We start from the raw sequence: 23,694 nt of genomic DNA, 5'->3' as shown, positions 1-23,694 counted from the left end.
CCTTGTGAAAATGAAAAAGTTAAGATAACACCAGCAATTTAGTAAAAAATGTCATTTTCACATCCAACTTTAACGAAAATTCTTCAAACACCTGTGGGGTGTAAAGGCTCACTTTACCCCTTGTTATGTTCCGTGAAGGGTGTAGTTTAAAAAATGGGGTCACATGTGGGTGTTTTTTTTTTCGTGTTTATGTCAGAAACCCCTGTAACGATCAGCCACCCCTGTTCAAATCAACTCAAATGTACATGGTGCGCTCTCACTCCTGAGCCATGTTGTGCACCCACAGAGCATTTAATGTCCACATTTGGGGTATTTCCGTACTCAGAAGAAATTGCATTACAAATTTTGGGGTCTCTTTTTCCTTTTAAAATGAAAAGTATGGGGCAACACCAGCATGTTAGTGTAAAAAATGTTTTTTTCACAATAACATGCTAGAGTAGACCCCAACTTTACCTTTTGATAAGGGGTAAAAGGAGAAAAAGCCCCCCAAAATTTGTAACGCAAATACGGAAATACCCCATATGTGGCCCTAAACTGTTTCCTTGAAATACTACAGGACTCCGAAGTGAGAGAGCGCCATGCGCATTTGAGGCCTAATTTAGGGATTTGCATGGGGGGGGGGGGGGGGACAGACATAGGGCGCCTCAAGCTGTGGCAAAACTCCCAGCATGCCTGGACAGTCAATGGCTGTCCGGCAATTCTGGGAGTTGTTGTTTTGCAACAGCTGGAGGCTCCGTTTTAGAAACAGTGCGGTACCAGATGTTTTTCATTTTTATTGGGGGGAGGGGACTGTGTAGGGGTATATGTAGTGTTTCTTACTTTTTATTTTGTGTAGTTGTAGTGTAGTGTTTTTAGGATACATTCACATGGGCGGGGGTTTACAGTGAGTTTCCCGCTGGGAGTTTAAGCTGCAGCGGAAAATTAGCTTCATCTCAAACTTGAAGAGAGAAACTCACTGTAAACCCCCGCCCGTGTGAATGTACCCTGTACATTCACATGGGGGGGCGGGGCAAACCTCCAGCTGTTGCAAAACTACAACTAACTTCTTTAAAAAAATCTTAATCCTTCCAGTACTTATTAGTTGCTGAATACTACATAGGAAATGGTTTTCTTTTTGGAACACAGAGCTCTCTGCTTACACCATGACCACAGTGCTCTCTGCTGGCATCTCTGTCCATTTTAACCCCTTAAGGACCGAGCCATTTTACACCTTAGGACCCGGCCATTTTTTGCACATCTGACCACTGTCACTTTAAACATTAATAACTCTGGAATGCTTTTAGTTATCATTCTGATTCCGAGATTGTTTTTTCGTGACATATTCTACTTTAACATAGTGGTAAAACTTTGTGGTAACTTGCATCCTTTCTTGGTGAAAAATCCCAAAATTTGATGAAAAATTTGAAAATTTAGCATTTTTCTAACTTTGAAGCTCTCTGCTTGTAAGGAAAATGGATATTCCAAATCATTTTTTTATTCACATATACAATATGCCTACTTTATGTTTTCATCATAAAATTGACGTGTTTTTACATTTGGAAGACACCAGAGGGCTTCAAAGTTCAGCAGCAATTTTCCAATTTTTCACAAAATTTCCAAACTCACAATTTTTCAAGTGGATTTGAAGGGTCTTCATCTTAGAAATACCCCATAAATGACCCCATTATAAAAACTGCACCCCCCAAAGTATTCAAAATGACATTCAGTCAGCGTTTTAACCCTTTAGGTGTATCACAGGAATAGCAGCAAAGTGAAGGAGAAAATTCACAATCTTCATTTTTTACATTCGCATGTTCTTGTAGACCCAATTTTTGAATTTTTACAAGGGGTAAAAGGAGAAAATGTATACTTATATTTGTAGCCCAATTTCTCTCGAGTAAGCACATACCTCATATGTCTATGTAAAGTGTTCGGCAGGCGCAGTAGAGGGCTCAGAAGCGAAGGAGCGACAAGGGGATTTTGGAGAGTACGTTTTTCTGAAATGGTTTTTGGGGGGGCATGTTGCATTTAGGAAGCCCCTATGGTGCCAGAACAGCAAACCCCCCCCCCCACATGGCATACCATTTGGGAAACTAGACCCCTTGAGGAACGTAACAAGGAATAAAGTGAGCCTTAATACCCCACAGGTGTTTCACGACTTTTGCATATGTAAAAAAAAAAAATCACTAAAATGTGTGTTTCCCCCCAAATTTCACATTTTTGCAAGGGTTAATAGCAGAAAATACCCCCCAAAATTTGTAGTTTTGAAAGTCCTAGAAGCAGCACTTTACAGCGATCTTCACTGCTGTCTCGGACGCCCCACTTGACTTCCGGTCCTCCCTGCTGCCTGCTCCACTTGCCGGTCTTGGTCCCCGCATGCTCCTGAGGTACCTGCCGCTGGTCCCCCTGCATCAAATATTTGTTGCTCCACTCAACTCCCATGGTATTGAAGGACTAGCAGAGCTCCCTTTAGTGGTGCACAATGGCCGTGTGAATGAGCCCTTATGGGCCGAACACATATTTAAGTCATTATTATTTTTAACCAGAATGACCAGTGCATATTAAATCATCAAAGGGATGTTCTCATCTGCCTTTTTAGATCAGAGCAGAGCCTCCTCTCTTCCTGCATTCAGTAGGGAGGATCCTTCCTCTTTGATTGACACTTTAGACACACAGGATTTGCTGTTTTTTTTTGCAAGCTACTAGCACTTTGCATGACTCACTGACATATTACAGCTTGCACACAAGCAGAAGAGCTTGTGTGTTAGTAATTATGTTTAAAGATAAGGTTCCTATCAGATAACGTCTGCAGTAGCCCGTCCACTGCTTCAGAGTAAGGAAAGGTGGTCTGTAGCCTAGACAACCAACAGTAAACAAGAGGCAGAGAGAAATAGCTGTAACATGGAAAGGAAGCAAGTTTGAAAATTAAATAAACAATTATATAAAAAACAACATGGATAAGCCCCCCTCCTCAATGTTTTGCCCCATATGCCTTTTAAATCAATCATAGGGGGAAAAAATCAATACTCTAACTACTACAGATGACTCCCATAGTGCACAGATCTTTTAAGGATGTTTAGGTGCTGGATCATCTACTATTTTGTTTATATGATATCCTTTTTAAACTTGGATTTCAAAGTACAGTTTCCTTTCCCCCTTGCTTCATGATCTAATACACAAGATGCAGTTTAGTTTGTCCATGTGAATCAGTCCCTGGATGGAATCAGAAGATTGCTAGTATTGGGCCTTTATTGTATCCTAGTAGTTACAAAACCTTACCTGCTCCCTTCCCTTGATAAAACAGCAGAAGCAAATATTATCTAATCTAATTTTATCCTGTGCCCCACACGTACTATTCTCTGTACCTGCCTGCCAGATAGTCATCAGAATGTTTAAAAGTCCTGGGCACTCTCTGTAGCCTGAAAGTGATGAAATCAGGAGATGTGTTCCCATAGGAATTCAGTGAAGAAGAAAAAAACAACCTTGCATAAGGGGGTCGGTTAGGGTTAATTAAACTCTAGCTTATCAAGGGAAGGGAGCAGACATGGCTTTTTTAACTACTAGGATACAATAAAGGCTCAATACGATGAATCTTCTGATTCCATCCAGGGACTGATTCCCATGGACAAACTAAACTGCTTCTAGTGTATTAGATTATGAAGCAAGGGGGGAAAGGAAACTCTCGCTTACTATACTTTTAGTTGACATATAAGTAATATGTGTACCAAGTTCCCTCCAAATCTCTCCAGCCATTTAGAAGTTATTGCTTGAACATACGTACATAGATATGTTAAGTTTTCTATATATATAGATTTGGTGTTTGGTTGTGTGTCACTAAGGTCATAGGGAACCTGCACAGTGGTATGTTGGTTCACAGCAGCCTATTGAAAACATGTTGCTACAAAGCAGCATGACATTGTGGCCACTTTGTTAGTGGAGACTGTATAGAGCAAAGTAGATGTCAAATGAACTGAATTTTCAACTTACCTCCAACATTTATAGCTTCTAGCTTCTTAAAAGGAAATACATCTAAATAGTCCACAAGGGCAGCAGTGTGAATCACGACATCAACACCTTCAACAGCTGACAAAATTTGGCTGAACTCCGTAATATCTCCTTTAACAAAAGTAACCGCAGTATATGCTAAAATTTCAATGAGATATAATGGAGAAGTCAGGGACACATTGCCTAACATAAACATCAATTACATTTCATGAACTGACTCATTAACTGTAATTACTTATTGCTGTAACTTCACTATAATTACCTATATGGACTTACTTCTTATGTTACATGGTCTGTAGTGGTAATGACAGCAGCTATGGTATAGTGGTTGTTACGCCTAGCGCTCCGGGTCCCCGCTCCTCCCCGGAGCGCTCACGGCGTCTCTCTCCCTGCAGCGCCCCGGTCAGTCCCGCTGACCGGGAGCGCTGCACTGACATGGCCGTCGGGGATGCGATTCGCACAGCGGGACGCGCCCGCTCGCGAATCGCATCCCAGGTCACTTACCCGTCCCGGGCCCCTCCTGTCATGTGCTGGCGCGCGCGTCTCTGCTCTCTAGGGCGCGCGCGCGCCAGCTCTCTGAGACTTAAAGGGCCAGTGCACCAATGATTGGTGCCTGCTGGCCCAATTAGCTTAATTGGCTTCCACCTGCTCCCTGGCTATATCTGATCACCTCCCCTGCACTCCCTTGCCGGATCTTGTTGCCTTGTGCCAGTGAAAGCGTTTAGTGTTGTCCAAAGCCTGTGTTACCTGAACTCCTGCTATCCATCTTGACTACGAACCTTGCCGCCTGCCCCGACCTTCTGCTACGTATGACCTTGCCTCTGCCTAGTCCTTCTGTCCCACGCCTTCTCAGCAGTCAGCGAGGTTGAGCCGTTGCTAGTGGATACGACCTGGTTGCTACTGCCGCAGCAAGACCATCCCGCTTTGCGGCGGGCTCTGGTGAACACCAGTAGCCTCTTAGAACCGGTCCACCAGCACGGTCTACGCCAATCCCTCGCTGACACAGAGGATCCACTACCTGTGAGCCGAATCGTGACAGTGGTATTATTTAGGCATATTTAGGGGCATCACTTATATGGCCTGTAGTGGTAATGATAGTGGTATTATTTAGGCATATAGGGGCATTACTGGATATAAATGCACAGGAATTACTTATATAGTCTATTGTGCTAATGAAAACTGTTGTTGTTAGTCTGTCACCTGAAAATAGGAGATCCTCCTAAACTCAGGTGACAGGCTGACAACACAATTAAAAAGCATCCCGATTCACAGGATAGTGATCAGTGGGGGTCCGACCACTGAGAGCCCCATTGATTACCAGAATTAATGTGAAATGTTCCCCAAAATGAAGGGATGGACCAGCACTGCACTCTTTTCTATGCAGGCACTGCTCCATGAACAATTAATGGAGTAGCGGTTGTGTTGCTGAACAGCAGTGTGAAAATATTGAATATGAAGGCAGGGTGTTAGGGTTAGGGGGTTGTGACTGAAGATGTGGTTAGGGGCATGGCTAAGGGTGAGGTTGGGGTGTAGCTTTAGGGTGCTCAACCTGATGCAGTAAGTTGTGCACACCTATGATGATCAAGTATAGTATATTCATATACTAAATGAACATGGAACTTCACAGGAAAAAGGTATGTATATAAAAAAAGGGATTTTTGAGTCCTCAGCGCACCACCTATTGCAAAAAAGCTGTATGATGGATGTCAGTTCTTTTCAGGCAATAGAACAACAACCAATAATTATTCTTCCATTTAATAAAGACTATAAAAAAGCAGAAGAAATTATCCACAAACATTGGCATCTAGTTCAGAGAGATAAAATCATTGGGAGGTTACTACCATTAAAACCCCAGATTGTATATACAAGGGCCCCAAATTTAGGGATTACCATAGCTCCTTCAATAAAAATAAAATAAAAAAAACGGTTATACAGAACAGATCACAGACATTGATGAGCACTAAAGGCTTTGTTCCAATTTTCATATATCAGGTGGCCAAAGAAAGATACTGGAGGTACATTGCACAAGCCTGCCAGCGTATACTTTACAATTAATTCAAGCCAGAGAACTTTAAGGATTACTATAGAGTGCGCACGCTACTCCACTTGGTCAGCTGACTGTCCACGTCACACGCCACAGGAGAGCTCGCTGGAGTGAGCCGTCACACACAGTGCGAATCCATCACCGCCTCCTGGCTAGAGTCCAGAAATACTGTTACCAGAACGACGTGAAGTTGTGAATGGCACTCTGTGCCCAAATCATTTACTTACAGGCATCCATCCACTTACTTGTGCCGGGAACACAGTGCCACAATATAGAAGGATGCCGTTACTTCCCTTGCAGGATTTATAGTTAACGCACTGCTAAAATCTGTCAGAATTTCGCTACATTTTCTTTCCTTACAGGACTGGCAGTACACAAATGATTATTTGATGCACAACCACTGAATGATACATTTATTTGCAGGACTTTATCTGTTCTACCATTGCAGGACTTTTATTTATTGCACTGTCTGCAGGACTCTATTGATTACAGGACTGATAGTCTATCAATTTACTAAACATTTGGTGCATTCTCAACCCAGGACAAACACTGTTTTATTTCAGGATAAATATTATTTTATTTCAGGACAAATTGTTCCATTTACTGCATAATACTGTGATAATAGCAATGTTACAGTGCATCACTGATATTCATTATTATGTACAATTTATGACCAAAATCGCTATTTTACATCAATCCACATATGTGTTAGTTACAACAAGATTCATTTAGGAGATATCTTTGTGTAGTTAAATTGGGGGATCAAGTGATACTTATATTTTATGACTAATTGAGTTGTTTTAACCCCTTAAGGACTCAGACAATTTTATTTTTACGTTTTTGTTTTTTCCTCCTCGCCTTCTAAAAATCATAACTCTCTTATGTTTTCATCCACAGACTAGTATGTGGGCTTTTTTTTTGCACGACCAGTTGTGCTTTGTAATGACATCACTCATTTTACCATAAAATGTATGGCGCAACCAAAAAAATACTATTTGTGTGGGGAAATTGATAAGAAAACCGCAATTTTGCAAATTTTGAAAGGTTTTGTTTTCATGCCGTACACTTAACAGTAAAATTGACCTGTTTTCTTTATTCTGTGGGTCAATGCGATTAAAATGATACCCATGATTACATACTTTTCTGTTATGATACTGCTTAAAAAAAATCTCAAACTTTTTAACCAAATTAGTGCGTTTAAAATCCCTCTATTTTGCTGACCTATAACTTTTTCATTTTTCCGTATAAGTGGCGGTATGAGGGCTAATTTTTTTGCGCCGTGATCTGTAATTTTTTTATACCACATTTGCATATATAAAACTTTTAATACATTTTTTATAAATTTTTTTTGGGAATAAAATGTTATAAAAAAAGCAGCAATTTTGGCCTTTTTTTTACGTTCACGCCATTCATCGTAAGGGATAATCGACATTATATTTTAATAGTTTGGATATTTACGCATGCGACGATACCAAATATGTTTATTTAAAAAAATGCAAAACTTTTTGGGGGTAAAATGAGGAAAAACTGACAATTAAAATTTTTATTGGGGGAGGGGATTTTTCACATTTTTTTTACTTCTATTTTTAACTTTTTTAACTTTTATTTTTACACTTTAATAGTTCCCATAGGGGACTATTTATAGCAATCATTTGATTGCTAATACTGTTCAGTGCTGTGCATAGGGCATAGCACTGATCCGTGTTATCAGTTATTTTCTGCTCTGGTCTGATCGATCTCAGACCTGAGCAGAAGATGCCAGTAGATGGACAGAGGCAGGTGAAGGGACCTCTGACCGCCATTACAGATGATTGGATCGCCCGCAGCTCCACATTAAGTGCCGCACTTCTGCAGATGCCGTGATCTGTATTGATCACGGCATCTGAGGGGTTAATGGCAGACATACACGCGATCGTGGATGTTGGCCATTACAGGTGGGTCCCTGGCTGCTATCAGCAGCTGGGACCTGCCACGCATGACCAGAGCATCGCTCGTGGTTATGTATAGGACGTAAATGTACATCCTGGTGCATTAAGTACCACCTCACCAGGACGTACATTTACGTCCTGCGTCGTTAAGGGGATAAATGTATACACAACCGTAGGGCCCTGGGGTTTGTGCATCTATTATTCTATATTATTATTGTACATTTTAGAATAAATTGTTCAGATATATGATATAAGATATTTGCAGGGGTCAAGTCCTGGAAAAAAAAGTGTGGGAACTCACCCAAGATTTCAAATACAACCCCCCCCCCCCCCCTCGCGACGTGATGTTCTGCCATCACGCCCCCTCCCATAGACTTGCATTAAGGGGACAGGTCGTGATATCACAAAGAACGATGCCGTGAAGTCATGATACTCCGGCCCCTGTATCGCCAATCATTACGCACAGAGCGAGTTTGCGAGTGATGACAGCGGGGTGCCACAGCTGAGATCAGACATCTTATTCCATATCCTTTGGATAGAGGATAAGATGTCTAGGGGAGGAGTACCCCTATAAGTACCAGGGCACCAAGATGTATATTTACATCCAATGGGGGGAGATTTATTAAAACCTGTGCAGAGGATAAGTTGACCAGTTGCCCATAGCAACCGATCAGATTGCTTCTTTATTTTTTTTAAAGGCCTCTGAAAATGAAAGCAGCGATCTGATTGGATGCTATGGGCAACTGCTCCACTTTTCCTCTGCACAGGACTTTATATATCTCCCCCAATGTTCTTAAGGGGTTATTATTCTGATAGTACACTATAACAAAAAAAGTCCTTATCATCATGATAACATAATGTAATATACTCCTCATGTAATCTCCTTACTACTGGGGTGACACACTGTAACAAACCTCCTCCTCATATAATTACCTTACTACTGGGGTGACACACTGCAACAAACCTCCTCCTCATATAATTAGCTACTACTGGGGTGACACACTGTAACAAATCTCTTTCAATGTAATTACCTTACTGGGGTGACATGTGACAGTCTCCTCCAGCTCAGCCCCGCCTCCTCCACAGCCTCACACAGGTCCTTCAGCCACGATCTCTCCTCTGCTCGTCAGCTAAGCTACGCCCCCAACATGTGATGGTGACATCATCACAGGTCCTATATCTCCAGCATCTAGCTGTCCGGGTCGGGGGAGGAGACGGAGGGAGGGTAAGAACAGAGAGGTCCTGCAGGACTAATGTAACAGGGACGGCATTCCTCCTGTGGAAAAAGCAAAGGAAAGCCGTTCCTGTGCGCTCCTGCAGGACTCGAGCCCTGGATATTTGTCTAAAGAATAATTTTTTCTGAAAAGAACTGACATTCATCATACAGCTATTTTGCAGTAGATGGTGTGCTGAGGACTGAAAAGTCCCTTTTTTATATACATTTATCCATTTTTCTCTCTTTGGGTGAGAGAGTTCGCATTTATCACTGTGAGCTGCATAATCATATTTTACGTAGGAAAATGGTATGTGACTGCCCCACGCAGTCCAGTTCACCGTGCCAAAACAGCCCGAGATGGAAGCTGTTTAACCAGCATTTAGCGGTGAGTGCAGAGCACCTTTGTTTCTTCTTGGTATACATATTGGTGATTGCTGTTCACTTTGCTCTAGCACCATCGCTGCTGGAGACTGTTTGGCTGCCTGTTCAGTTGCTGTATTGTCTTGCTAAGGGTTTACGTTTACGAGGTATTGGTGCCACAGTTTTTTTCTTTGGTTTCTATAGTTAATAATGCTCTGGCTTTTTCATCAGTCATTAGTTCTATTACAGACCCCAACTGTGTGGTATGAGAAAGACATTACTTTGTGCAGAGGCGTATTCATGCAATAAGAAGACATGCCATTTCTGTGTATATAAGCTTTAGTGATCATTTTTTGTATTTACCTGTGTCTAGATGTTTTATGGCTTCACTCTCATTGAGATCAAAAATTCGAACTTCCTTCACATAGTCTTCCTTAAGCAAGAGTTTTACAATCCATTCTCCAATAAAGCCACATCCACCGGTCACCAGGTACACCAGATCCTTCTCCATACCGAGGAGAAAAATAACCTATGAAATTCTATAAAATGACAGGTTTATCAGATTGTTTCTTTCATTTTTTAAAAGGTCTCTGTTAAATTAAAGAAGCGATCTGATTGGTTGCTATGGGCAACTCAGCAACTTTTCCTCTGGACAGGTTTTCATAAATCTCCACCAGAGTGTTTAAATGCCGTCATCTCCATAAAGCCAAACCCCTCCTTTCTCCATCAATTTCTGAGGCACTTGTTTACCTCCCTAATCTCCCGATGCCTCTCTTGATAATATTACCTTAGAGCAGTGATGGAGAACCTTTTTGAGCCCAAGTGCCCGAACCGTAATGCACGCCAACTTGTTTTTCCCTCAAAGTGCCAGCACAGCAATTAAATTAGAATACACATTAGGGTTGGCAGTATAGTTACCCCACATTAGGGTTGGCAGTATAGTTCCCCCACATTAGGTGCAGTATAGTTACCCCACATTAGGTTGGCAGGATAGTTCCCCACATTAGGTTGGCTGTATAGTTCCCCCACATTAGGTTGGCAGTATAGTTCCCCCACATTAGGTGCAGTATAGTTCCCCCACATTAGGTTGGCATTATAGTTCCCCCACAGTAGGGTTGGCAGTATAGTCCCCCCCACAAGGTTGGCAGTATAATTCCCCCCACAAGGTTGGCAGTACAATTCCCCCCACACCCACAAGGTTGGCAGTATAATTCCCCCACAAGGTTGGCAGTATAATTTCCCCCACAAAGTTGGCAGTATAATTCCCCCACAAGGTTGGCAGTATACTTCCCCCCACAAGGTTGGCAGTATAATTCCCCCCACAAGGTTGGCAGTATAATTCCCCCCACAAGGTTGGCAGTATAATTCCCCCCACAAGGTTGGCAGTAAAGTTCCCCCCACATTAGGCAGGCAGTGTTCCCCCACCTTAGGCAGGCAGTGTTCCCCAACCTTAGGCAGGCAGTGTTCCCCCACATTAGGCTGGCAGTATATTCCCCCACAGACATACAGCCTCCAGCCATATACAGTGTATGGCTGGAGGCTGTATGTCTTTGTCGGAACACCGAAGATGATGTCCCGCTGGTCACTTACCATGCGTGCGTTATCCTCGGTCCTCCCCTATGCTCTGCTCTGCTTTATGGGCGCACAAAAGGGACGTTAGTGACGTCCCTGTGTGCTCTACCTCCCGGCGGTCCCTGCGTTTTTAAAGCTAACGCGGGGCCGCAGAGAGGTAATTGGGACATCCTTGTGTCCCGAAATGACCTTTCGGGACACAGGGATGTCCGGAATGTGACGGGGCCTGTGGCCATGTACCCACAGAGGGGGCTCAGCGTGCCATAGGTTCGCCATCACTGCCATAGAGGTTGTTGCCTTAAAGGGATACAACATTTTATCCCCTATCCAAAAGGATAGGGGATAAGATGTCTGATAGGGACCCCCCTCAATCTCCCTGCAGCACCCACATTCTATGCGGGGCTGCATATCCAGTTTTGGAAACCTTCCCAGACTGGAGACTGGAGATGGCCTCCTACTAATCTGTTAACCTAATCTGCAAAGTGCCGAACTCAAGCATCAGGAACACAAAACATAGTTTTACCATTCTGGTCCTTGTTACAGATCGCCCTGTCTGTCCTCCTAATAATTAAGTCGCTCACTACCAGTACCTTTTTGGCCTGCCCTGTGCTCCTCTTTCCCCCCTTACTGGAGCAGACCCCCCCCCCCACCGGCTGTCAGAGTCTTGGCTTGCAGTGTCTCGCTGCATCAATGATAACTCTAAGCTGAGATCCCTCTCATCTGCCAACCGGGCACACTTGTTGGGGTGTGCCAGATCAGGACTAATCTCCCTTACACTTATCCCTATACACCGCCTTTTAACTATAACAAATCTACCTGCCTCTTTCCCCTGCCCCAGAGACTGCTCGCTTAGTAGTAGTAGGCTCCTCTCCATGTTATGCCTGCCTCTCAATGTTGCAAGTTGATCATTTAGATCCATGATCTGGGCTTCCAAAGGCATAACAAGCTCAAACAGCTGGTCAAGGAACACATGAATTTCACATGATGTACATTGGATCGCATTGGTAATCATGCAGAATATCTGGGATAACAGATCCTAAAACATAGTAGCAACAGGTGTAAATGATTATAAGTAACTCTTCTAAACTCCCAGAATGTAAAGTCTCAAGTCACACACTTAGAAATAGCGCACTTTAAAATGCACATCCAGGGCTCGCACACTCGCTGTCTTTTAATGTAGGGTCATCGGTAGGGTCAAAAATCCAGTAGGAGAAAATGACCAATTTTGAGGCAGTACAAATTATGATCATAAAATTGATGTGTGTTCAGTGCTTTTACTATTCAATGATACCCATAATACTATGTAGAATCATGGCTTAAATATAACAATACAATATACATGGAATACACATAAAAAAAAATAAAAAAAACATTTTTTTTTTAAAGAGACATTTTTAGCAGTGTAAAAATGGACAATACATGGTGGACCTGGAGAAACAGAGGATTGATGCTGTTTAGTTAAGAACCAAAGAAAGAAATACAAAAGCACATAGAAATGATAAGATATTTATGTTCAGCGTATACTCCTACCTGACACAAGCCACAGGCTGTTGGTCTGCTCCCTCTCTAGTATTGCCTTTACTTCCTGGTCTTCAGGTTGAAAATAATCTTGTGAAAGTTCATCAGCCCAAGAGTCACTGGTCTCTGTTGAATTATTAATCCAAGCTATAGAGAAATGTGTGGTATGTAAGTCTGTATACCCACCAGGGGCAGAAATATCGCCTGTGGAGCCAGTTCAGCTGCACAGGGGCCCAGCGTGTGAGGGAGCCCGCCATTTTCAGGGTCAGCCCTACCATGGGACCTGGTAGGACCATTGGTTGCAGGCAGCCCTTTTCAGAGGCGACACTTTGCTGCCCGCCTTTTTTTTGTGCCTAGTAGGTCCATGGTAGGGCTTGCCCTACCGCTGAGCCGCCGCTGCTCACTGTTCTAAAGCGGCCGTGGCGCATAATAGTGCAGTGGGCACTTTAGACAGTGAGTCTGCAGCCGGCCGACCCAGGTCTGACGAGGGATGTCGCGCAAGTGACGTACCTCCGCAGATTGGGGAAGGAGGACGTCAGTGATGTCACTCATTAGACCGCCGCCGGAGAGCAGGCCAAGTAAGTTGTTCTATCTGTGTGCCTGTGTGTGTCTGTCTGTGTGTGTATTGGGGGGCTATACTACCTAATGTGGGAAAACTGCGCTACCTAATGTGGGGAAACTATGTTACCTAATGTGGGAAAACTGCGCTACCTAATGTCAGGCCCAAGGCCTGATTATGGAATCATACCTGTGTTTTATTATTGCATCTGTGTATAAACTAAGACCTGGGGGGTGAGGGGTCTTTCAGACGGTGTATCCTGTGTCTTTTGTATATTGAAGTTTATTGGGGGGGGGGTCTGGCTGCGTGTTTACATCGTCTTTTGAAGTCCTGCATATAATCAACCAGATAAGAGGGCCAAGAAGAGAGATGCCCCCTGGTGGGACCAGAGGGGAGGGGGGAATGGAGTCCCTCCAAAAAGGAGATATATAATATGTAACAATGCTAGAGAGGGGAGTTAAGATCTGTGCCCCAAGCTGACAAGACCATCCTAAGAACAGCTGGAGACCCTCTCTCATGGACTGCTATAATATCAATGCTGTAAGAACTTCATTTTTACTTTTCTGAACTTGATTGCTAAACTCTTATATATATTCTTATACCTGTATGTCATTTGTTAATTTTTATGCATAGCACTGTGATACCTTTTATCAGATTAAATGTTTAATTAATCAGCTCTTGTCATTGATCTCTAAATATATGAGCTCACCTTTCTGAAGGCAGCTCGGGTGAAACACGTTTATCTAAGGGTTAATTTGGTGACTTGCTGGGACTAGTAGTGGATACCCAGAGGTCTGGCGGCTTTAACCCTTGCACCATCACACTCTCTCTAGCGTCTTGGCTGGACCGATAGGGTGTGATCGTGACAACTGGTGGCAGCGTCGGGATATATTTAGAGATTTTTAGTGCTTGCTGGATTTTACCTGTAAGGAAATCTTCGCACTAAAAAGAATTTGCATACATATTCTTGTGTGTAAATTTCAAAGACAGAGCTCAGTGCTGGTTTAACCCCTTAAGGACCAAGGACGTACCGGTACGTCCTTGGTCCTGCTCTTCTGATATAACGCGGGGTTACACAGTAACCCTGCGTCATAGTGAAGCCGGGACCCGCCTCTAATAGCGCGCAGCGCCGATCGCGGCGCCGTGCGCTATTAACCCTTTAGCCGCGCGCTCAAAGCTGAGCCGCGCGGCTAAAAGTGAAAGTGAAAGTTCCCGGCTAGCTCAGTCGGGCTGTTCGGGATAGCCGCGGCTAATCGCGGCATCCCGAACAGCTGACAGGACAGCGGGAGGGCCCCTACCTGCCTCCTCGCTGTCCGATCGCCGAATGACTGCTCAGTGCCTGAGATCCAGGCATGAGCAGTCATCCGGCAGATTCGTCGATCACTGGTTTCCTATGAGAAACCAGTGATCAACATAGAAGATCAGTGTGTGCAGTGTTATAGGTCCCTATGGGACCTATAACACTGCAAAAAAAAAGTGAAAAAAAAAAGTGAATAAAGATCATTTAACTCCTCCCCTATTAAAAGTTTGAATCACCCCCCTTTTCCAATAATAAAAAAAACACAGTGTAAATAAAAATAAAAATAAACATATGTGGTATCACCGCGTGCGGAAATGTCCGAATTATAAAAATATATCATTAATTAAACCGCTCGGTCAATGGCGTGCGCGCAAAAAAATTCCAAAGTCCAAAATAGTGCATTTTTGGTCACTTTTTATATCATTTAAAAATGAATAAAAAGTGATCAATAAGTCCTATCAATAAAAACTTCAGATCACCGCGCAAAAAATGAGCGCTCACACCGCCCCATACACGGAAAAATAAAAAAGTTATAGGGGTCAGAAGATGACAATTTTAAACGTATTAATTTTCCTGCATGTAGTTATGATTTTTTCCAGAAGTCCGACAAAATCAAACCTATATAAGTAGGGTATCATTTTAATCGTATGGACCTACAGAATACATATCAGGTGTCATTTTTACCGAAAAATGTACTACTTAGAAACGGAAGCCCCCAAAAGTTACAAAACAGCGTTTTTTTTTTTCAATTTTGTCGCACAATGATTTTTTTTCCCGCTTCACCATAGATTTTTGGGCAAAATGACTGACGTCATTACAAAGTAGAATTGGTGGCGCAAAAAATAAGCCATCATATGGATTTTTAGGTGTAAATTTGAAAGAGTTATGACTTTTTAAAGGCAAGGAGCAAAAAACGAAAATGCAAAAACGGAAAAACCTCCGGTCCTTAAGGGGTTAAAAGACATACAAAAAGAGTGCAAGACAGTTCTGTCCTCCCCATCTCTTGTTTTACCTCCTCTTTCTCATATCGGAAATATGGAGGCATATCGCAAGCAGTCCAAGCCTGCACTGGAGCTAATGTGCCAAGAAAAGGACATCCCTACTGCAGGAAAGAACAAGGAACAACTTATTGCTGATCTTGTGGAGTATGATGCCCGTGCAGAAGAGCTGAGTGACATGAGGCAAAGTCCTACAGCTGGAACAGCCATCCAAGGACTGATATCTCCTGGGGAATACAACATTACTCCCCATCAGGACAGTACTCCACATGAGGCCTTGGACTCTTATATGCGGACTGCCTTACAACACCTTGGGAATGTGGATGCTAATATGAAACTCCAACTGCTTCTCCAGTACCAAACTGCTGAGAGAGAGGCACGAACTGCTGAGAGAGAGGCCCGAGCTGCTGAGAGAGAGGCCCAGGCACGGGCTGCTGAGAGAGAGGCCAAGGCACGAGCCACAGAAAGAGAGGCGGCAGAAAGAGAGGCCCAGCGAAGGCATGAACTGGAGGTTCTGAGGCTGGGAGGGGATGCTTTATCCGCACGGAGTGATTTGCAGGATCAAGGAGACCACAAACCCCGCTTGGAACATTTCCCCATGTTGGAGAAAGATGGTGATCTGGATGTGTTCCTGAGGGGATTTGAAAAGGTTTGCCGGCAGTTCCATCTACCTAAGGAACAGTGGGGACGATATCTAACCCCATGGTTGCGAGGGAAAGCTCTGGATGTGTTTGCTTCGCTTCCCTCTGAGAGTGACCAGGACTATGAGGCAATAAAATCTGCCCTGCTAAAAAGTTTTAATCTGACTCCAGAGGCTTATCGGAAAAAGTTTCGGACTTTGCAACAAAGTGCCACAGAAAGCTGCACTCAGCATGCAGGTCAGCTAAGGACTGCATATAGGCTATGGACTGGGGGCCTACAAGTCACTACCTATGAGGCCCTGGAGGACTTGATGGTCCTGGATCAGTTTCTCCAAACACGGAGCTTTGAAGCCAGAGAGTGGATATTGGACCGCAAGCCCAAGACAGCAACGGAAGCAGCAGAACTTGGAGATGACTTCACCAACAACCGGGCACCGACTGCAAAGCGTGGATCTGCACAAGCCGGAGCAAGTGCCTGGAGGGGAGCCACACACCCACAGAGCACCACCAGCAGCACCAAGCCAGCCGGAAAGTTCTTGCCATCAGCACCAAGAGCAACAGGAGCCACCTTGGGTCAGGGGGACACCCGCCGATGTTACAGATGCAACAATATTGGGCACCTGAGTGCCACTTGCCCCAACAAAAAGAATTCTCCACCAGTAGCTGGAGGACACACAGCCGTTCTTCTGGTGTCCGGAGCGGTGGAGAAAAGAGCGGATAACCTGCAGAGTGTAACTGTGGGTGACCGGGTGACAGTGGGTTTGCGAGATTCTGGAGCCTCCTTTACCTTAGTGCGGCCTGAAGTGGTGGATACAGAGGACATCATCCCTGGAAGAACCATGGCTTTAAAAGGAATTGGAGGTGTGCGGCCTGCTGTGCCCATGGCCCGTGTGTACCTGGATTGGGGTACAGGCAAGGGTTTGCGGGAGGTGGGGGTCTCTGAGGACATCCCTGTTAATGTTCTGCTGGGGAATGATTTGGGTCGGATGCTCTGTCATTATGCTCCAGAGGACACTACCTGCACACCGGATGGGCTAGGAGAGAGCCCTGTTCATTCTGAGGTACTGTGCGAGACTTTGGGAGACACTGCGAAATGTGGTAACTGGGAGGGGGTGCAGGGGATTGATAATTGTTCACCTGTGACTGAACCAGTAATGTTTTCCAAAAGTGGAATGGGGTGTATTGTGACATGTGGTGACAATGCATTGCCAATGCCAAAACCTAGTGGAGATGGGCTAGGGGGAGGGGTTGGTGTGCCCCTGGTGACATTTAAGGATGAGGGATCAGCAGTGAGCTTTATGTCCCAATCCTGTGAGCCTAAGAAGGATGAGGGATCAGCAGTGAGCTTTATGTCCCAATCCTGCAAGCCTAGGAAGGATGAGGGATCAGCAGTGAGCTTTATGTCCCAATCCTGCGAGCCTAGGAAGGATGAGGGATCAGCAGTGAGCTTTATGTCCCAATTCTGTGAGCCTAGGAATGATGAGGGATCAGCAGTGAGCTTTATGTCCAAATGCTGTGAGCCTAAGAAGGATGAGGGATCAGCAGTGAGCTTTATGTCCCAATCCTGTAAGTCTAAGAAGGATGAGGGATCAGCAGTGAGCTTTATGTCCCAATCCTGTGAGCCTAAGAAGGATGAGGGATCAGAAGTGAGCTTTATGTCCCAATCCTGTGAACCTAAGAGGGATGAGGGATCAGCAGTGAGCGATATGTCCCAATCCTGTGAACCTAAGAGGGATGAGGGATCAGCAGTGAGTGATATGTCCCAATCCTGTGCGCCTAAGGAGGAGGAGGGAAATGAGCATTTCCGGGAAGCTCTGCGCAGTGACCCTTCCCTTGAAGGGCTGAGACAATGTGCTGAACATACAGGTGTTGACACAGATGGGCATCAGGTATATTGGGAAAATGATATCTTGTTCTGGGAGTCCCTTTCCAAAGGCATGCTAGGGGCCCAGGAGAGAGTAAGGCAGCTTAATCAGGTACTAGGCCCCTTCAGTGCCATCTTTGCCTGGGAATGCATCAAGAAGAGAAATAGAGTAGTAAAGGAGACAGATCTATCAGCCTGGAAAGGCAAGATCTCCCTGTCCCCATCTAAAGGGGGAGGTGTCAGGCCCAAGGCCTGATTATGGAATCATACCTGTGTTTTATTATTGCATCTGTGTATAAACTAAGACCTGGGGGGTGAGGGGTCATTCAGACGGTGTATCCTGTGTCTTTTGTATATTGAAGTTTATTGGGGGGGTCTGGCTGCGTGTTTACATCGTCTTTTGAAGTCCTGCATATAATCAACCAGATAAGAGGGCCAGGAAGAGAGATGCCCCCTGGTGGGACCAGAGGGGAGGGGGGAATGGAGTCCCTCCAAAAAGGAGATATATAATATGTAACAATGCTAGAGAGGGGAGTTAAGATCTGTGCCCCAAGCTGACAAGACCATCCTAAGAACAGCTGGAGACCCTCTCTCATGGACTGCTATAATATCAATGCTGTAAGAACTTCATTTTTACTTTTCTGAACTTGATTGCTAAACTCTTATATATATTCTTATACCTGTATGTCATTTGTTAATTTTTATGCATAGCACTGTGATACCTTTTATCAGATTAAATGTTTAATTAATCAGCTCTTGTCTTTGATCTCTAAATATATGAGCTCACCTTTCTGAAGGCAGCTCGGGTGAAACACGTTTATCTAAGGGTTAATTTGGTGACTTGCTGGGACTAGTAGTGGATACCCAGAGGTCTGGCGGCTTTAACCCTTGCACCATCACACTCTCTCTAGCGTCTTGGCTGGACCGATAGGGTGTGATCGTGACACCTAATGTGGGGAAACTATGTTACCTAATGTGGGGAAACTATGCTACCTAATGTGGGGAATCTATGCTACCTAATGTGCTGCTGGAAGTGCTCACTAATTTGCAAGAGAGGCGGTGGAGAGAAGCGCTACTTACCCCTCCAGCCTCCGCCTTCTCCCTGGTCTCCTCCAGACTTACTGCGTACAGTGCGCACTATGATCTGACGCTGTACGCAGTCAGGTCAAGTGACTGTGCAACATGGGCTGAGTCAGGTCATGTGACTGTGCACCACGGGCTGTTGGAGACCAGCAGGAAAGGCACTCACTTTGGGACACCCCGGCAGGCATGGAGAGCAGCGGAGCAGGAGAGGTAAGTTTTATTTATTTATGTTTAGTCTGATCTGAGGTTTGATGGGACTGTCTGTCACTGTCTCAGAGCATCGATATGGGGGGACCTTAATACATAATTAACAACTCAACTGATATTAGGGGGGGTCCTCTGAGCAACTAATATGGGTGGGGGCCCCCCTGAGCAAGTGACATATGGGGCACCCCCCTCCCCCCCTGAGCAAGTGACATATGGGGGTCCACCTGAGTAAGTGACATATCAAGTGGGGTCCTGAACAATTGATGTATAAGGGGAAGGGAGGGCGGTGGCCCAGGTACATTCTTTGCACAGGGGCCCTCTGCTGTCTGTGTCCGCCCCTGGTACCCACATAGGTTCATACTGTGTTTTTGCAGTCAGTCAGAGGTATTCATTGACGCCCTGCCGAAAATGAGATGTCAACACGTGCTGTAACTGTGGGCAGAAGGCTTAATTCATTTTAGTGCCCCAAACAGAGTCACCTACTCCCTTTGTTTATAGCATCTGCGCTATTGTTAGGAAACTCAAAAGTCTGCTGCATTGTCCACTTAAAATAATGCATGATATATAATAACTCCATTCAGACCAATGAAATGAATTGCTCCTGCTAGTCTCCATTTTTTGGGAGGGTGCCTATGGATACCTCTGATGGACTGCAAAAACTCAGTGTGAACCTAGCTTAAATCCCTTCACATATGACAAATAAAGGCTGTTGTAATATCATGTTTTTGCCAGCTGCTACTCATAAATGCATCTAAAAAAAAAGATGTGTTCTTCTAAGCTGCTCTTAGGCTAGGTCTACTCTGCGTTTGCCTCTCCTTAGACATGTCCATTGGCATTCCACAGAAAATAAATTCACCATTTGGGCCATATGCATTTTTTTCAGGGGACTCAAAAGCACAGCAGACTATGCTTTTGCGTCTGCTATATAAAAAAAAAACGCATATGGTCAAATGGTGACTCTGATCGGCCAATGATTTGAATGGCGCCCGCTACGCTGCATTACAGCATCAATGGTTGTGTGACAGAGCTTCTCTTTCATACAAATATGGGGCAGGCGCCCCCCCGCCCCTAAACCCCACAAGTTCTGTCACCTGTGGGCAACTTCCTCAGGAGTGTTGTGGAATACAATCAATTCAATATATATCCCTCATCTAGCCATTTAACAGTACCTTGGGACATAGAGGTGTGCGGGCTCATGATCCTCTATATTCCATACAAAGTGAAAAGCAAGATGGCTGCCACAATCACATGACAATCACAATACATTCCCTCCAGCAAGTGCTTCCAGGTCCTGGGAGGAGCCCATATTTTTACTATAGCTGCACACAGATCCGCAACATCCGGGTTATAGGCATGCGTCCACTCCCAGTCACATGGGGAGATTTATCAAGACCTGTGCAGAGCTGTTGCATAACTACATCTCCCAGCATGCCCTTCGGCAATCAGTACATGCTGGGAGTTGTAGTTTTGCAACAGCTGGAGGCACACTGGTTGGAAAATACTGAGTTAGGTAACAGAGCCTAACTGAAGGTTTTCCAACTAGTGTGCCTCCAGCTGTTGCAAAAGTACAACTCCCAGCAAGCACCGTTTGTCAGTGCATGCTGGGAGTTGTAGTTTTGAAACAGCTGGAGGTTTGCGCCCCCCCATGTGAGTGTACAGGGTACATTCACACTTGCGGGTTTACAGAGGGTTTCCTGCTTCAAGTTTGAGCTGCGGCAAATTTTCCACCGCAGCGCAAACTACTAGCGGGAAACTAACTGTAAACAGCCGCCAGTGCGAATGTACCCTAAAAACACTACACTAACACTTAATAAAGGGTAAAACACTACATATACACCCCCTTACACTGTCCCCCCCCTCAAAAAAAATGAAAACATATTGTACAGCATTGTTTCCAAAATGGAGAATCCAGCTGTTGCAAAACAACAACTCCCAACATTTCCGGACAAAGGGTGAAAAGAAGCCGGTACAGTGGAGGCGCTGCTTGAATGGTGAAATTACTGAGAAACTCAGGCGGTGCAGAATAACGATTTTTATTTATATAAATTGGGACAACGCGTTTCGGCATCCACTGATGCCTTCCTCAGGTCCACTAAACAATTCTAAAATAATAAAAGAAGGTATATCTGTATATCTCAAACTGATTATATACATACATCTTGATCAAAAAACACATGGACGGTGTTAGGTCTGGTATACAAGATATGTAAAATATAAAAAGAAACATATAAAAATAGTATAAAAAGAAAAACATTTTCTTGGGGACAGTGAATCTGTAATTTTCTATGCATGTCTAGGGAATCGCCAACAAGTACACACACAGAGAAGAACAGGGGGCGAAGGAAGTACAGATCAAGAAATAAGTGGTGGTTAGCCTGTATAGGCTAATCTAATTTATGGGAGGAGTCTGGAGGCGTATTTATACTCACTCCCAGGGGCAGGGGAAGATCCGACTGCTCCGGTTCCCTCTGGTTCCTGGACGACTCTGCATTTCCGGTCAGCTGATTCGCTTCTTCCGGCGGCGGTCAGGTAGGAGCGCAGTCTATCTGCGCCATGGTTTCCTTTTCTCACTCCCCTCACCCCGTAGGTGGCCGGCTGGGGCCGGGACTCTCAGCACCACCACGGACCTCGTTACTACACGGGGGAGGAGAGGATGTCAGAGCCGGCAGCTCGGTTAGCAGACGGGAGCGTCCCGCACAAAGTCTGTTGCTTGGCAACCACAAGCTCGGCCGCACGATACACAGGGCCCCACGTGGCACAATTTGGTTGTGTAACTCATTGAGGAGCATCTAGCAGGGTCACCCAGGGATCCAATTGTGTGTGTGTGGGGGGGGGGGGGGGGGAGGGGTTCAGTGAGGTTAGATGGTTACAGAGGCAGCATTATTGTCAGAGGGCATGCTGCCACTGCTTATCTTGGGGCACCCTCTTGTCATCCGGGGGATTTTCTGTAACTAGAGGGGTCATGGCAGCCAGTTATTTAAGAAGTATCCATATATTCACTATCATTTTGCTCTGGATCAGGTTGTAAGTTATATATATGGTTGCTGGTATGTACATTCTTCCCTCTCTTCCTCCTGCAGGTCCTTTTCTCCTCCCTTTACGTCTGGGGGTCATTATTCTTACCCACAATTCCATCCATTATGTATGTATTTGTTCAAGTATATGCTTCAGGTCATGTTTTCTTGAGGTTACGTTTGCTTTAATTTCTATGTTATATCAATTTGGTGTCCACTACCTTCATGTCATTTCAGCGGGAATTACGTAGTATTTATTACCCATTATCCTTTACGATACTACTTCATCTTGTCAGTTGAGTACGTATTTATTTTATTCAGGGGATTTTTGGTTCGGGTTCATTACGCTTTGTGATTTATGGTTTTCCTCAGACAGATTATCCTCTGGTTCCATCTCGCCACATTCCGTTCTGAATCAGGTATTTTCTGGGAGCTTATAGGATGATTGTGGTTCACCTCGTGTTGGGTTTAGTTCTTCAGGGTGATTTCTCATTTCCATATATCACCCCGGTGGTGTCAAATTCTTCTACCGTTTTCTGAGAGGTTGGTTTGCCGGGTCAAACCTCGATGCCTCATGTTATTTGGGTAGTATATACTAAGGCTAGTGGGTGGGACTAGGGGGAGGAGCCAGTAGAGGTGGGTTGCCCTCGTCAATCCTCGTGCCTCGTACTCTGGCTTAGCTAGTTCACTTGTCTTGTCTGGGCACCCTCTAGAGGCAGATTGCTTGTCAATCCTCGCGCCTCACGTTTGTCTCTTACGTCCTCTTTTGTAGACAGGTAGGCTTATGGGTGTTATTGTTTTTCAGGAGATGTCTGTGTGCTCAGAAACCATGGAAGGAACAGCTGTGCCTCCTTCACCAGCTAGATCTTCTTCGCAAGGGAGTGCCATGTCCCTCAGGACTTGGACAGTCCCTAAAATTATTGCGGAGCTTCGCCGCAAAGGGATCCCATTCCCAGCCACGGCTAGGAAGGCAGAACTTTACAGGATCCTGTGCTCACATAGCACCCCGGAGGCCGGTGAACAGTCAGATAGGGATACTGTGACTTTGGCTCAAATTCATACTATCCTTGGCACCTTAACCACTTCCATGCGTGATATGCAAAACAGAATGGCCAACCTCGAGGCAAGATCCAGCCCAGGCACTACCACGGTGATCGCAGGTTCATCAGGTTCTACCGGGCCTGGTGAGACCTCTCAGAGGGCAAGCACGTCAAGCATGGCAGTCTCAGTAGGGGCAGTCCCAGCCCCGGCCCCTGAGTCGCAAGCTGTATCCTCAGTCCCCGTGGTCCCAGCCTTAGTGACCCCCTCAAGCTACATGCCAGGTATGTTCTCTCCTTTAGTCAGCCTGAGCCCAGCACACTTTATTCCAGAAGCTATCAGGAGAGATATCTTGGAGGGAAGAGACG

The 23,694-nt window shown here is 44.9% G+C and overlaps 1 protein-coding gene across 1 annotated transcript in view; it reads right to left on the bottom strand.

The window, feature by feature from the left end:
• Positions 1 to 10,091, bottom strand: part of LOC130356665 (3 beta-hydroxysteroid dehydrogenase type 7-like) — a 38,151-nt gene extending 28,060 nt beyond the window's left edge. The window contains exons 1-2 of the mRNA XM_056558486.1: positions 9,896 to 10,091; positions 3,967 to 4,122 (exon numbers count right to left, since the gene is read on the bottom strand). Coding sequence (XP_056414461.1) covers positions 3,967 to 4,122; positions 9,896 to 10,043 — 304 coding nt within the window. The 5' untranslated portion in view covers positions 10,044 to 10,091. The remainder of the gene's footprint in view (positions 1 to 3,966; positions 4,123 to 9,895) is intronic.
• Positions 10,092 to 23,694: the final 13,603 nt, after the last annotated feature.

This window comes from Hyla sarda, chromosome 2 (genome assembly GCF_029499605.1).
Source record: "Hyla sarda isolate aHylSar1 chromosome 2, aHylSar1.hap1, whole genome shotgun sequence".
In the NCBI taxonomy this organism is placed as follows: domain Eukaryota; kingdom Metazoa; phylum Chordata; class Amphibia; order Anura; family Hylidae; genus Hyla; species Hyla sarda.
The sequence above is the reverse complement of the archived record's forward strand: the minus strand, read 5'-3'. Positions and strand labels throughout refer to the sequence as shown.